This window comes from Balearica regulorum, chromosome 20, assembly GCF_011004875.1.
Source record: "Balearica regulorum gibbericeps isolate bBalReg1 chromosome 20, bBalReg1.pri, whole genome shotgun sequence".
In the NCBI taxonomy this organism is placed as follows: domain Eukaryota; kingdom Metazoa; phylum Chordata; class Aves; order Gruiformes; family Gruidae; genus Balearica; species Balearica regulorum.
The window spans coordinates 281,706-296,883 of NC_046203.1; the positions used below are offsets into that span (position 1 = coordinate 281,706).

At 43.8% G+C, this 15,178-nt stretch overlaps 1 protein-coding gene across 12 annotated transcripts in view; it reads right to left on the bottom strand.

Annotated features, from left to right (window-relative positions):
- RAPGEF1 (Rap guanine nucleotide exchange factor 1) overlaps positions 1 to 14,712 on the bottom strand; it is an 89,891-nt gene extending 75,179 nt beyond the window's left edge. For 8 of the 12 annotated variants that reach the window (XM_075772689.1, XM_075772688.1, XM_075772681.1 and 5 more), the window contains exon 1: positions 14,012 to 14,712. In XM_075772689.1, coding sequence (XP_075628804.1) covers positions 14,012 to 14,036 — 25 coding nt within the window. In that variant the 5' untranslated portion in view covers positions 14,037 to 14,712. Of the gene's footprint in view, positions 1 to 12,133; positions 12,374 to 14,011 lie in introns of all 12 variants that reach the window. The other 4 variants (XM_075772683.1, XM_075772682.1, XM_075772691.1 and 1 more) reach the window with 4 other exon arrangements.
- Between the last annotated feature and the right edge of the window lie 466 nt (positions 14,713 to 15,178).

A 15,178-nucleotide genomic window follows, 5' to 3' on the forward strand; every position in this document is an offset into this window, starting at 1 on the left:
ACTGTAAGTGTTGAGATGGGTGAGTCAACAGATAAAATACAAAAGCATTTGTAAGGAGACTCTCGCTGGAGTAATTTGATAAGCTGCTCAGCTACACAAAATGATGGTCTTTATTGACATAGCATGCTCATATAGTCCTTAGCTTGGTTTTACGTTTCAGTCTTGGTTTTTGCAAGCTTTCCAAAGCCGGGCAAACACTCATGTACTGTTACCTTTGCAAAGCTGAAAGATGGGTAGAGATGTGTAGCCAATCTGAAAATAGTTTAAAAAGTCATATTAGATACTAATCCTTCTCATTTGGGGAGTTTACAATGGCTCCCCTCCATATTTTGGAAGCTTTCCTTGACCTTGTGGAGTGAAAGACATTTCAAACCAGCAGGTGAATGTAACGCTGGGGGCTCGGGGGTCAGAGCAGCGCAGGAAGCACTGGCCACACACCACAGGGAAGTCTCTCCTTCCCTTCTCAGCTGAAATAGTTTCTGTGATGCCACGTAAGGTCAGTAGATTCAGGTTACTGAAAGAATGACATTGTAAACTGGGTATCTCTCTCATCTAAACCCATCTGCAATTCATCTTTTAAGGCTGAGATTATTCATTCTGGCGGAATTATCCACTAATCAATTTTTATCTCCAAACTAGGTCCTCACGCTTGCAGCTAGTCAAGAGCTCAGTCTGGCAAAGGTTTTGGTTCTCTCTGCTCTCATTAGAGGCCACGGTAACACAGAACAGTGTTCCACAGGACAGGCTTTAAAATACATTTTAAAATACATAGGCAGGTCTGCGCTAAGGAAAATGGCACCAGTTTACCAGCTGACACCTCACGTAGCTGAGGTACAGAGGCACAAAGCAAGGCTTCAAGTTATGAATCCCCTTTACTGGGCTGGGCCTTAGTTCTTTCTATCTTCCTGCACAGGGAACTGCTGCGAGTATTTTTGCGTTACCGTGATTTTTTTTGAAGTAGGATAAAAACTAAGCAAAATCGGAATGCACAATAGGAAAAGGGGGTAAGGACTCCAGTATCTCCCCCAAAATAGACATGCAGAGAAAGTGCTCAGCACTGACTTTTGGCTCTTAAGCACACTTGCTCACTAGCCTGGCTGCTATTCTGTTAAATACTTGTCATATAGTCAAGTGTGAAACTCAAGAGGAGCACGTGGTCAAGTGAGTCAACATCTTGGGTTCTGCAAGTCCTTCTCCCCTACTTATTACAGCTCATCCTTCTGCTACCACCCTGCCCCATTCCAGCAAAGCATTTTGTATGGACTGCTCATTTGCTATGAAAGTGGTTCATTCCATTCACAATGTACCAACATAAAATTCATTTACATCTCCATCCCTCAGAGCAGATATCCCTGTTCTGCAGGGGCTTCAAAATAAGATGTGCCTTTCATTTGCAATTATCATGCAAAAACCCCCCAAAACCCAAGCAGATAAACCCCCAAAATCCAAGCAGATAAGTTGTCTCCTGCATTTCACCCAGAAGCCAAGGCAATTACTGCAAAACTTGCAGTTTGCATCAGTAAACACAGCAGCATTATAATTTTGGTTTATCTAATTTTCCATTTTGAGGACTATGTAAAAACAAAAACAAAATCAAACAAAACTCAACTGGATTTCTCCTGACAAGCAAATTGTTGAACTGGCCAAAAATCGTATTTTACCCGCTGCAAAAAAAAAATTCTGGAGATTCTTCAGCTTGTACGATTCAAGATAAAGGGCATTTTACAGATGTTCAAGTGAGAATATTTTGGGAAACAGACACATTTTTAATTCCCTCTGGTTCATTTAATAAAATCTAAACATCATAGCTTAAAAAAATTCTGACAGAGCAGGCCAGACCTTCCTATCCAATACAGTATAACCAGGTACTGCATTAAAACTGTTTTGTCTCCTCTCCTTGGGTAAAATAGCAGGAATGGAGAAAAAGAAACCATTTACATAGAACAGCAGAAACCTCTCTACCCAGATCCATTAGTTTTACTCTTAAGTATTGACAGATGAGTAATGAAAACTCCGCTGCAGACACAGGCTCTTCTTCAAGGCAGCATCAGTTAATAAACCGCAACCATAGCTGCAAAAGTATTAAGGAATTTAACTAAATGACTCCTTCAAGGGCACAAGATTGAAAGAGGAGCCAGTTTTTGTGCTTTGTTATCATCCCAAAAGTTAAGATCACAGTGTGCAGCATCAACACAAACCACTGTTACTTTTCTGGATACGAGTGCTTTGAATGACAATTTCATTAAATGTATACTACTGATATTTCTAGCATGGGTTTTTTTTCCCCCCATTATGATAATCTTTGAAACTTAGCATACTAGGTTGTCCAAGTTTTTGGATGCGAAGTACTTCATCTGAGAATTATTATTATTAATAATAATAATATAAAACCCCACAGCCTGTTAGCCCTCCCCACAGGCCATGCCATAGCACTGGTAACATTGCAGAGAATGGTGTCAACTCGGGATGCCAGACTCCAATCAGGACCTTGATCAACATTCATGTTAACAGCACATGCATGCTGGGAATGATTTCAGAATCAGTTATGCTCTCATTCGATGTGGGAATTTTTTTTTTTATATTGACAGTGGAGCTCTAGCAGCCTAGATGACCAACGGCTGTAACCTTAGATGGAATTATTTATACCAGCCCCAAGTAACTGAGGAACTTGAGAAGTATCAAAACAATGACAGAAGTGATCAACAACCTTCCAGCATCATTTTTGTTGTTACTATTACACACCTTGTTGCCAGAGACTCTCAGGATTTACAGATAAACCCATCTGCCCAGCTGCCAGAAATAATCCTTCAGATCTTTCCTTAGTTTTCTCTTCTTTATCATGTTAACTTCAGTGAGAACAAAAAGTGTAAAATACACATTTGGCTGGTAATCCTAAACACAGATAATTGTGATCAACTGCCAGGTAAGCATTTTTTCCTTATACACATAGTAAAAAGCCACAACAATCCCAACAACCCAGGGCAACGACATGGATTACACCAAAGTCTGGCCCAAATGATGGTTTTGATCCCTTGGACCTTGACGCTCCCCAGGCTGCCAGCCAAATGGAAGCTTAGAGAAGTTCTCCTGTGTATCACTTGCGGTATACCTGATGTCTCCAGAGAGCCTTAAAAGTATTACAGTGAAATGTACACCTCAGATTTGAGGTCTAATGAACAAGGCTGTAATTCAGGATAAAACCTAGGAGTAAGAGCTGCCAATGCTTATTTACAGAATTTATACAAGTGCTTTCACCCAAGACAGACAGGAGCAAACCCATCTTTGTTTAAAGATTACCTGGAAATATACAGAGACAGTAATGAGAATCAAATTCTCTCTTTGCATGTTTTTTTTTACCAGGATACTTTGGCTTTTAACAGCCAAAGGGTGCTTCACTGCCCTCGACTGGCTCCTCTGAGCTGTCCCCAGAAGACACCAAAAGATTTTGCTTCTCCTTGCCATTCCCTGTTCTAGACCAACCAGTTCACAATTCAAGCAGTCCTTGTTCTAGCAGCAAAGAAAAACATTTTTTATCAATGTTTTTACCTTTCAGTCTGATGCCGAATCATCGGCTGATGGAACACGGTACCTCGCATCTCCCTAGGCTGAGCAGCACGAGGGAAAGCAAAGAAATTCAACTTTAAAAGCACATTTGCTTTAGCGCTGTAAGAAACAGGTGTGCCAAAGCAAGAGTGGCAGTGAAGAAATGCCTTCCCCAGGTCTGCCTCAACCAAAGATGCAGCAAGCAGTTGGCTAAATCAATGCATTCAGCTTCACATAACTATAGTATCAAGCAATATCTAAAATCTCTTTGAACAGCTTTCCAGCAGAACAGAAGTCTGCCTGGGGCTGGGATTCATCTCCCCCAAACTTAGGTGGGTAAATGCTAGGCATTAGGGTCTACACTAGTCACGGTCACCAGAGACTTTTCCTGTGGTTTCTGGTGAAAGATGGGCAGTTCCAAACCAATATAACCACTATTAAATCATTTTGACAACTGCTGGAATCCACAAGGGACTAGAAATTATTAGAACAAAAATTATACATAAATAAAAAATATTTTAGACTACGTATACACAAAACCGTATCTATTTTAATGTAGGTGCAATTTTGAGCCAGCTTTGCAAAACTGACTATTTCTGAGCAGGATATTCTCAAATCACCATAAATCTCTCTGTTATGAATTCAACTCACCTTTATAAATTTAGAGACAAAAACTTAAATGACACAATCAGCTTTTAACTAACACAAGTGTGCTGGTGCAAGATGTTGAGTGGGAAAATGAGAAGTTTCTAAGCAATAAAGAACATTCTTAGGCCTTGGCTATACATGAAAGTTGCATCAATAAATCCAGCTGAGGTTAAACTAGAGTAACTCACTGCACAATTTTATCTTTTTTTTTTTTTCCAAAATACAGTCAGATTTATCTCATGCCTGTGAATTTTACAGCGCAAGACAAATATGAGACAAGTTTAGACTGACAAAATGCTCATGCAACTGAATGAGCATAAGATAATAACCTTAGTTAAATCATCAAACAGCAAACTGCATCATCCAGGTCTTAGTTTAAAACAAAACAAAAGTCTTTTTCTGAGCAAAATTAGTGAAACTCTATCTATTCTTCCAACACAAGAAACCTAGCTTCCTTGCATCTCCCCTGGCACTCCTCTGAACAAGAAGCACCATGCATGTTAGTGGTTTTGAAGTGACATGTGTACCAGTTGACACCGGATGGCCAAACTGAGTATGGGACAGCTACATTTTCTCTTTTGCCACAGTGAAGGCACTATTTGTGGTCTCTTTGTTTTACTCTGTCTTCTTCAGAAAATGTGCAGAAATTTATTTAAATTTGTAATATTGATTCCTCTGCAAAGTTTGACTGAAATTGGCCAATGGGTCCAACAGTTCTAACAGAGGATGGATGAGCCATCGCTATTTCCTTATGAAAAGATGCTACAGATTAAGAGAGGTACAAACACAAGAAGCAAGCTTACCTGAGCAGATGCACCAAGTTATGTGTCAAGACTTAGTGTTTTTTCTTTAAAGGGATACTACACACCTGAATATCACAAAATTGGCCATACTTGAGAGAGCCAGCTCATTTTAAACAATGCACTTTAAATACCATTTCTTATATTCATTAGATTGTTTTAACAGGGTAAGCTCCTGTAAACTACAACAGACCAGGCTGACAGAGCAGGAGATAGCAGTGCCACTGTTTCCAGTGACAGAGCAAACAGCTATTCACAGAGCAAACAGAAAAACTAAGCTGAAAACAGAGAAACTCCCCACCTCAGTTTCTGTCAGTTATGCTCTCCTAGGTATTGCTCATAAAAATAAAAGATTATTAAAAAAAAAGAAAGAAAGAAAGAAAGAAGGTCATGTGACTCTCAGATACGTAATGTTTTGGGGTACTACAAATTTCTCCCATATAGTAGCCATGGAGAAACAATTCCAAGCAGTAAAAGAGTAAACTCAACCCCTGCACCACACTTACCACGCTCCATCAAAAATCTGGCATCAGACTTAACATATGATTTCATGTGACCTTTGCAAGGATATTTATACAGATAAACCACGTCCTGCACAAACCAGTGCTCTACATTTCCTGGAAGTCCCTGTAAATTCATAGATGAGCTCTAATTAAACCTGTTGGTAGACCTCCCTAGTTCCTCAAACTTACTATTCTTGTATATAATTCCGTTTAAAGGTTCTTGTAATTAGAAAAGCAGAAAACATACACTTAAAAAAATTAAAATGGAAAAAATATATCCAGATAGGGATATTTAATTTCTTTGTACATGAAACCTGCAGCACAGATCACTCCTCACAATGAAATGCAAGGTTGCATTGTTAAGCAAAAAGTGGATGGAAACCATCCGTACTTTATCTCCCCATACTCAAACTGACAAACTTAAGTTAATATAGTTAAGAGCACAAAATGAAAGGATAATATAATCACCCAAGGAAAACTGTTTTAAATTGTATTGTCCTGCTAACTGAAGCCCACCACCGGATGGATGCACTGAGCGCTGCTATCTAGAATTGGTAGGAATGTACTACACAACCAGAACTAAAATATTGATCTCCCTGGGTGCCCTTTATTACATGACGTCTGGTTCGTAAAGGAAACTTTCTAAATATGGAATCAATTCCTGGGGCTATTTTACCACCTCTTGAGCAGTATGGACAGGACATATTGGTAGACTGAGAAGCACAACAAAAACATCAAAACGTAGGAGATAAAACAATGCATGCTGTATATTGTGAACAAACTCCTTTTGCTCCCATTTTAATTATTAAAGGCTACCTGCAAACTACAGTTTAACAGATGTAGAACTATATATTCAACCTCTTGGTAAAATTCTATCAAGGTTTAATTAACCACCCAAGTTGCATCTCCTCACTCCCAACTTTACCAGCTTTGGGTAACTATTCTTTGATTTTAGACTTTACTGATTTTTCCTTTGTTTCCAGAAGCCTAAAAGGAAAATTCTCATCTATTTTCTTTCAAAACCCATGATTTTTGTACATGCGAGGGATGAAATTAAAGGTCTTGTTTAGAATATAAATGGGACTGGTTCAGTGAATATGTTAAGTACGCAACAAAAGCACATCCCCGCATGAAGCCTTTGGAGAGAAAGAATGAGAGCGTGAGAGTGCAAGCAAGCTTTAACCTTTCTCCCTCAGCAGAATAATGAATTGATATTTCCTTAGAGGCACTGATGGCCACATCAAAATGTTAACTTGAATCACAAAATGCACAGTATTTTCATGACACCAGAAAAGCTCTACACAAAGCAGCAGAAACTGTCACCCAGGTAAAGTAAGATAATGCAAAACATGCATTTGCTTAATTCAACGAGCCTCATGCCCCATAATTAAGAAATCTCTTCTTTGGGTGCCACCCACGCTCAATCGACCCTCTCAGTGGTGTGGAAGCGGAACAAAAAAAAAAATGAAAGAAACATGAAACCAAAATTCTAGCCAAGGCTTAGAATCTCCATACAGCTCTTGTCAATTCTCAAATTTTTTAGATTACTTTCCTAAATATGATAAAATAGCAAGCAAGTATAGGAGAACCAATTCTCCCAAATACTGTCAACATCGTATCTCCCACAACACTAAGTAAATGAATCCTCTGATACACAACGTCTCTTTCTTATACTTGTTTCTATTCCCTTCCTCCTTGCTCTCAACATGAAAACGTTACTTTACAAACTCCAGAGAAGATGAGTTATGGTAGCGACTAAAACAGCAAATAGATTTAACATCAAGAGACTGTTTCAAAGCTGAAGAGCTTTAACTGAAATATGCAATGCAAATAAAAGTAGACCAATAATCTGATCCATCAACTTTCTCAGGTTGCTTCACATAATAGATGGGGATATCATTTCTCTCTCACATATGTGAAATTGTTTCCTCTATCAGCATCAATGTCACAGCACAAGAAGAGATCGGAAATGTATTTTTAAGAGTGGATGCTATGGGTCAGGTGATGTAGCTGTAAATTTGTCAGGCTGCAGTAACGTGAATAGCAGAACTGGAGAACGTTCCTTTGGCAGCATGCCCCAACCTGCAGGATTCCTGCAGCTTTTCCGGATTGCTGAAATTCATCTTCTGTCTCTTTGCCTTGGAACAGACTCCTGTGAAAACCGCCAGGAGCCTCCTCCTTGCCCGCTTTCCCTTTTTGTCATCCATCTGTCTTTTCCTATCTGCTCTACCTGCACACAACTTAGCCCACCATTTCCTCCTCTTCTAATATCCGTGGGTTGGGCATCCTCTCGCTCCTTTTCTGGTCTTTCCAACCATTCCATCAACATCTCCCCTTGTGATGTCCCTTCTTCCCTCTCTGGCCTCCTTTTTATACACCTTGGAGTTCTGGGGCTGCAAGTTTGAATTTGCAAAGGTGAATAAATCTAGTTTTTCTCCAACCAGCTCTCCCTTTTCCTCTAATCTCTACTAAAGTACTGAGAACAACACACTGTTTTCCATTACCATCCACTTATCCCATGTTGTTCTCCAATATTTCTCAACTGTATACCACGAAAACTAAGCTTTGGTTATTTAGACAAAACTGACAAATAATGAAGCTAATATCTTTGCAATAGCTACTTGATTTTAATACTCCTTCCATACTGCTTCCGTGACAATGGCTGAATCCTGTAGTTTGCTAACATTAATCAATGTTCAGGCACTCACAGAACAATAAATTTTCAATTGTTTTCGGGGAGAAAAGCCTATTCTATCACAATTTTGAGAAGCTGAAGGATCCCTCTCCATGCACAAGTTGTTCTCCAGATATTGTAAAGTCTCCACAGGAAGAATACAGACTGGAAGGATTCATTTCACTGCTAAGCAACAGTACACAGAGGTCAATAGCTTTGCAAACTGGCAAAAGACACCAAAACTCCAGATCTCTAGTTTCAGCAGAAAAATGTTGGGATTATTTGCCTTGGAAAATGGAACAAGTTATATCCTTTACATGTATCCAAACTATGCAAAATGATGGGTGTGATGAGGAGCAGGAGAGAGGAAGGCGGCTATTAAATCACCTTACCTGTAGCTCTGACATATAGTTTGTTGTTTTTAATATACTACGTAGTTTCTGGAGTTTTATCTGGCACAAAGATGGGAGATGCTCTCTATCATCTTACCTTTGCTGGGGTACAAGGATCTTCCAAATTAGACGCTATGATAACAAACAATTCCAGCTGTCACCTCTCAGTAGCCCACCTGAGAACTGCCTAGACATCTCCTGTAATGCACATAATGACTGAGTGCTTGAATTAAATCTGATTAGGCATCAAATGCCTCTGCCAGGGAAAGGTATAACATCTCTTGTTTCCTTAAAATAATGTCTAGAAAGTTAACACTTCATGTTCCTCCACTTGCAGTTAAGATGCTGTAAGCTTCTGAATTGAATGTTCTCCTTTCAAAGGATTTGTAAGTCAACAGCAAAGCTCATTTTGCCAATTCTACCCACAGGCTTTCAACTTTGAAATAAATAAGGGCTTAATGTATCTTTTTTTTTAAAAAAAAGAAGACCCACACCTTTCCATCAGAGCCTTCTAATACAGCACAGATGCACTTACAGATAGAATTATTAGAATATCAGCTGAGGTATCAACTGCGATTCATAACTTCCAAAAAAGATGAATAAAACCCCAAGGAAACCTGAAAAAGCAGTTACATGTTTCTTCCACTCATGCAATACAATGCAGTGACTAAAGCCATGCTGACAGCCTACAGGTCCCTTACAAACAAGGAATGTTCTCTGCAAGCAAAGCAAAGACCTAGGTGAGGGACATTTGCATTATGATCTTGACTGATAGCAAACTTCCACTCATCTCTCTGCTTGCCAGGAGGTTAGCAAAAGCCAGTAAGAGTTAGCACCACATAAAAAAAAAAAAATCACACCAATAGATATATTTAGTCATTGTGGTTCAAGGAAAACGATTGCTTGCACTGAAAATAAATTTAGCAATTGTTTCCAGTTTCTGCTTTTTCACTGACTAAGGCACAATCCAGCTGCTTCACATTCCAGTAGACTTCAGCTGTCTTTTTTCTCCACTCCTCGTCCAGTTCCTTCTTAAAACTGCTATGACCACCTCGGTCTTGCGGCAGTTATCCCACAGGCTACATTTCTAACACTCCAGTCTTAAAGCTATGCAACAGAACACCTGTTAAGCCTACGCTGACTTAAAAGAATTGCAAAATTTGTGCCATTTTGCAGGAAACACTGAATAGTGATCATCTTGTACCTGTATTTTGCCTCTACACAAAACTAGACTGAATTGTTGGTGCTTTTTAAACAAGTTACAGTAAAACACACATGTGATGTCACTATCCAAGCAGCATATAGTAGGAAATGCAGCATGTGGTAAAAGCCCTAGTAAGGAAGAATTGGAACTGAATTGCCTTCAGGGCTGCGAAGGAACTCTTTAGGAGCGTTTCATTTTCAGATTCTGGGACAAGACATTTCACAGAGAATTTTCACTTCATTTGAAAACCACCAGTAGAGCAGCACGCACTTACACTGGTCAACTGCAAAACTTCAAACTTGAAAGCCCCTCACTTTTACTGAAGAACATGGTACAGTGGTGAATGCACAACTGAACCGAGAAAGAGTTCTGCCTAGTAACTCACCTAAGCATATGTTAGACAAAGAGAAACTGCAGAAAACTGTACAGGTGTAAAAAAATATGTAGGATAATTTCCACAGAATGATCCAAGAGGTGATTACAGTTCAAAATATATCCTCCCCAAAAGTAAGATCCCCGGGAAACTTCACGTTAATACAAAAACATTCACAGATGCACAATTCAGGATCACGTCCATTGGCGTGGAGAACTCCGAACAAACATTAAGTTCCTATAAAGATGGGAATAACCTGGCCTCCTGAATTGTTTCTTCTATTTTGCCATTTTCCTTAAGAACAGAGCTCTCTGGGGACTACTCCTAAACGTTTATACCACCAAGACTAACAGAGGAGAGAGACTTCAGAGAAGTGAACTTGCTTATCAGGCAAATGCTTATGAGTAAAAGGTGAAGACAACAGCATTTTCAGTCTGCTGGGAATAAATACATCCAGTTGAGTCCTGAGCAGAATGCAGATAATTCACTGCACTCCAGGTAGCTAACGCTTGAACCAGTTATCTCAAACAACCTTTAGCAGACAGCTATTGAAAAAGCAAGCTTACATGGGATATGAAAACCCTGCAAGAAATTACAAGATAAAGATTAAAAACATCAAATAGATTAAACCGTCCAAGTATGGCACCCATATTTTCTTGGGTTTTAATTAAGGGCATTCTTGAATGGACCTGCTTCATGGAAGAGCTTTCGGTTTAGACCTGATGGTGTCTACCTGGTCCCTTACTCTCCCTGAATTGATGCAGAATAGTTCAACTCCCTGGAGCATGTAATCCATCAGGTAAATAAATACATGAATTCATGTATTGCCATGGTAACAGGACACCCAAGCAGAATCTGCAACCTCCTCCACTCTTTCTTGGCATCCTTGTTTTGGATTTGAGATCAAAACTATAAGACTAACTAGGGTGACAGCAAATATCTCCTGAAAGTGAAGACAGAAAGTCACAGTTCCACAGTAATGAAAAACCAACACTGGCTGCCATTCTTTCCCTTCAAGTCAATGGGGGTTCTGCTTCCAAAAATTATTTGGAAGTCTCCTGGCTGGAGCGTAACAAAACAGGCAGTCTAATACTAGCGAAAACAAAATATACCATCTTGTTCTACATTACCAGATCGCTCCCCTTCACTCCAAAGCAGTGCTCTGAATAGCTCTACAGTGATGCTTTTGTTGATTAAACAACAGTGCAGAGAGGCTCCAGAGGGATTCTTGTCCACTCTTCTTGGTGGACAGGATGGTAGCTGTTATCTCTAATCATTTATTATTGTTTTTATTAAGTGCCGATGAGGTGTTACATTTAAGGACCCAGGGAGCAGATGTACATAAGATCTCTAGGGATGTAACCCTGTAAGGTAACACTTCTTTTCCCAGCAGCCTGACTAGATGAACATGGGAGTCAAACCAAAGCCCAAGCCAACTCCGAAGCTTGTCAAGATGGCTCGTTATCAGGCAACGGCCTATTCTGTTTACAACATAATGGGTTTTGCATGTATTTCCATTTCCATAAGACAAAAACAAATTCAAATGTACACAAATATGCAGACCTTAGACCTCATAGCATTTCTTTCATGACTCTGTATCCTTTGTTCTACTATTGTATACATTTTGACAAATATTATCCCAGAATTACTGCAGTATTGCAGACTGTTTATTTGGTGACGCTATTAACCGAACTGTTTGTGTCAATCAGAAGTTCAAACACTTAGAAACAGTGATCAAGACTGTACCGCACTGAAACAGCTGGCTTCCAGCCCCGCCTTCCCCATCTCTGCTCCTCCAGTTTATATTTGGACTGGATTTAATTTTTTTTTAAATACCCTTCTTTGAATATACAAGCAGTTGAAAGAGCAGTTTCCCAGATTTACAGTTTCTCTTGTTCAGCAAATTATCACTACGATACACACCCACTAAAAAGAATGCCTCCACATCAAGGCTTCACCCATTGCATCTTCAAAACTGTACATTTACAGCACTGACCTGGGGATGGATCCCGCATGATGTCTTGCGTTCTTCAATGGGAGTTCAGTGTGTTGCAAGGTCGGGTCTCTAGGTTGCGCAGCATATGATTTTTGTATGGTATTTTTGGCCTTTCTGTTCTATTGTTTATGGAATCGCACTGCGTTTGTGTGTGTCTACAGAGTCATCTTCCCGTGTTTGAACTCTTCACGCTGCTTCGCTGGTGTGGAGTTATATTTACTATTCTCACAGGATTATTTACTGCACGCGAATAAACAAAATGTGATCACTTATTTATACATCTGTAATTACTGTCTATAGCGCTATCAGCAGTTACTAAAATCCCAAGCCAAATTCACTTCTAGCATAAACAAGTGACAATTATTTTAGAGCTGGCCCCAGGTCTATATATGCTGCTAAGACCTTCCTTACTCAGTTACCCGCTTCCCAGACAAACAGTTGCAGCGATATACCAGTAAGCATTGAAAAGACATAGCCAGAATCCCAAAGCAAGCGTTATGTTGCGATTCTATGTAAGGGATTGTGCATTGGATTAACCTATGATATTTCTGGAATAACATTTGTCCCGTGATGTGATGCACACTTGTTAGACAGTAACTTAGTGCTAAGAGCTGGAAACATGCCTATGTACTGCACTTAAAAGCCGGCTGCCAGGCAGCCAGTCTGCTTATTCCTGCAGGCCGCTCCAGAACCATATCGCAGGAGAACATATTCATGTACAGTGCAGCGCGGAAGCCAGAACAAACCAGCATCGAATGATCAAAACCAGAAAGCACTGTTCCCAACTTTATTCCTTCGAAACAGGAATCTTTCCTAAATCGGTGGCTGCTGTCCTGGAAAACCTGAACACTGTACTTCGCACATCCCAACTCAGACTGCTACCCTACATTCCCCAGTAGGCAACTGCCTAGCTATTCCTTACAATAAAAAAATACAAAACAGCATTGATTTTTCTCTGCTAATTAAATGCAACATAATTAAACTAAATAACTTCACTGCTTGATGTGCAAAACACTAATTGAATCTTTAAACATACTACTCCCGCTACACAGAAAACCAGGGGCATTCAACCATCTAAAGTGACAACTGAGAACCAGACACGACTCCAGAAGCACAGAGAGACAATACGATCCGTGCTCGAGTGTTTCCTTGTGAGAGCAGAAGAGATCTCAGCAGCCTTCCCTGGCTCTGGCTCTAGGCGAGCACCCCAGGCTTGGGGGAGAGCTTTGCAAGAGATAGGAAAAAATGAGCAAGTTCCCTCTGACATTTGCCCACGGACTCATCTTTTCTGATCTTGCACAAACACCAGAAGAGGAAAGTTGGAGAAGTTGCAATTAATCATTGCATGTAGGCCCCAAAGCGTTGCAGCGCCCCGGCTTTGCTGATGCTTTGCTACATGGAAAGGACGGCAGGGGTGCGGAAAAATAAAACACAAAATAGGAAAAGGAGGGGGAACGGGAGGGTGGGGGAAAAAAAAAAAAACAACCAAAAACCACACAAACGAAAAAGCGGAGGAGAAGACAAAAAGCCCGACACAAACGGCGCCCGGGCAGCCCAGGACCAGCCCCTGGCAGCGCGGCGGCGGGGGCGCCGGGCAGAGCATCCCACCCCCCCGCGGCCCCGGGCTCAGCCCCGGCCCCGGCCACGCACCGCCTTGACAGGAGCCTCCCGCCGGCCCGGGGCGCCGAAACCCGCCGGGCGCGGGGGGCCCTGCCCGCCTCCCCCAGCCCCGCCGGGCCGCGCCAGGCCCGGGGCCGGCAGCTCCGGCAGCTCCGGCGGGCCGCGGCGGCGGCGGGGCGGCGCTGAAGGGAGGGAGGCGAGCGCGGCCGCTCCAGCGGGCTCCCCCCCGGGGCCTCCCGCGGCGCCCGGCCCGCTCACCTGCTTTCTCGATCTTGCCGGACATGTCGGAGCCGGGCTCGGCGCTCAGGCCCGGCCGCGCAGGTAGCCGGCCGAGCGGCCGCGGCGCAGGGCTGCCAGCCGCCGCCGCTTCTCGTTTGCTGCCGGCCGGCCGGCCGCGATCCGGGAATAGGCGCTGCGGCGGCGGCCTGTGGAGCTCGGCGGCGGCGGCGCAAGCAGCGCCCGCCCCCCGCTCGCTCCGCCGGGCCGTGAGGGGAAGAGGCGGCCCGGGGGCTCCCGCCGCACACGCACACGCGCCGTCCCGGGCCGCAGCGCCGCCTGCCGGCCGCGCCGGGGAACGGCCGCCACGGCCCGCCGGGCGGGGCCGGTGGGGGGGCAGCGGGCTGGGCCCCCCCACACCTCCGGGCGTGCCCGGGCTTCTGGCACGGGAGCGGCGGCGCCTCGGGGCGTCCTGTGAGGGACCGGCGGCGCCTCGGGGGCGGTGGCGCTTGGGGACGGGCGGTGCCCTCGGCGGAGCCCCTCCCGGGAGCCCAGACAGGGCACAGGCGGGGCCGCGGCGGGTGCTGGCGGCGATGGGCAGCGTCCACGGGGAAACTCTCTTCCGTGTCCCCAGGGCGAGGAGCGGGACTCGGGAGGCCGTGGAGCCCCGGGCACCGTGGAGCGGACGCTCGGTACCAGAGGGCGGCTCCGGGCCCAGCTTCTCTTCCCCGGCCTCCGCCGAGGGGATGTGGGAGACCCGAAAGAGGGTGTCGTGTCGTGTCCGTCCCGTCCCCCCCCAAGTGCGGCCCTCTGCGCGCGGGTGTGGGACGAGCGGGGCCGGTGCTGCCCGGGCACGTCCCGCCAGCGCTCCGGGAAACTCCTCAGGCCTCGCGGTGCGGGTGTTTCGGTGCTGCGGCAGGATCTTTCTCTTAGAGGCAGGAACGTTACAATTAACCGAAGGGGAACGAGGGTGGGATTTGCACAACCCCCAGCGTGGTTTTTAGATCAGATCAGACACCAGCACTGCTGCCCCAGAGCATCCTCGCAGCGTCCCATTAGTACCCCAAATCCAGCACACACGGAGGTGCCCAGCACCGCTGCTGGAGGCCCTGCAGGAGCCGCGGCCAAACGCTGAGCTCCCGCTCCCGGCTGCCTCAACCCGGAGCCCCGGCTCTGCCCCCCGCCGTACCCGCCCGTTCCGTCCGGAGC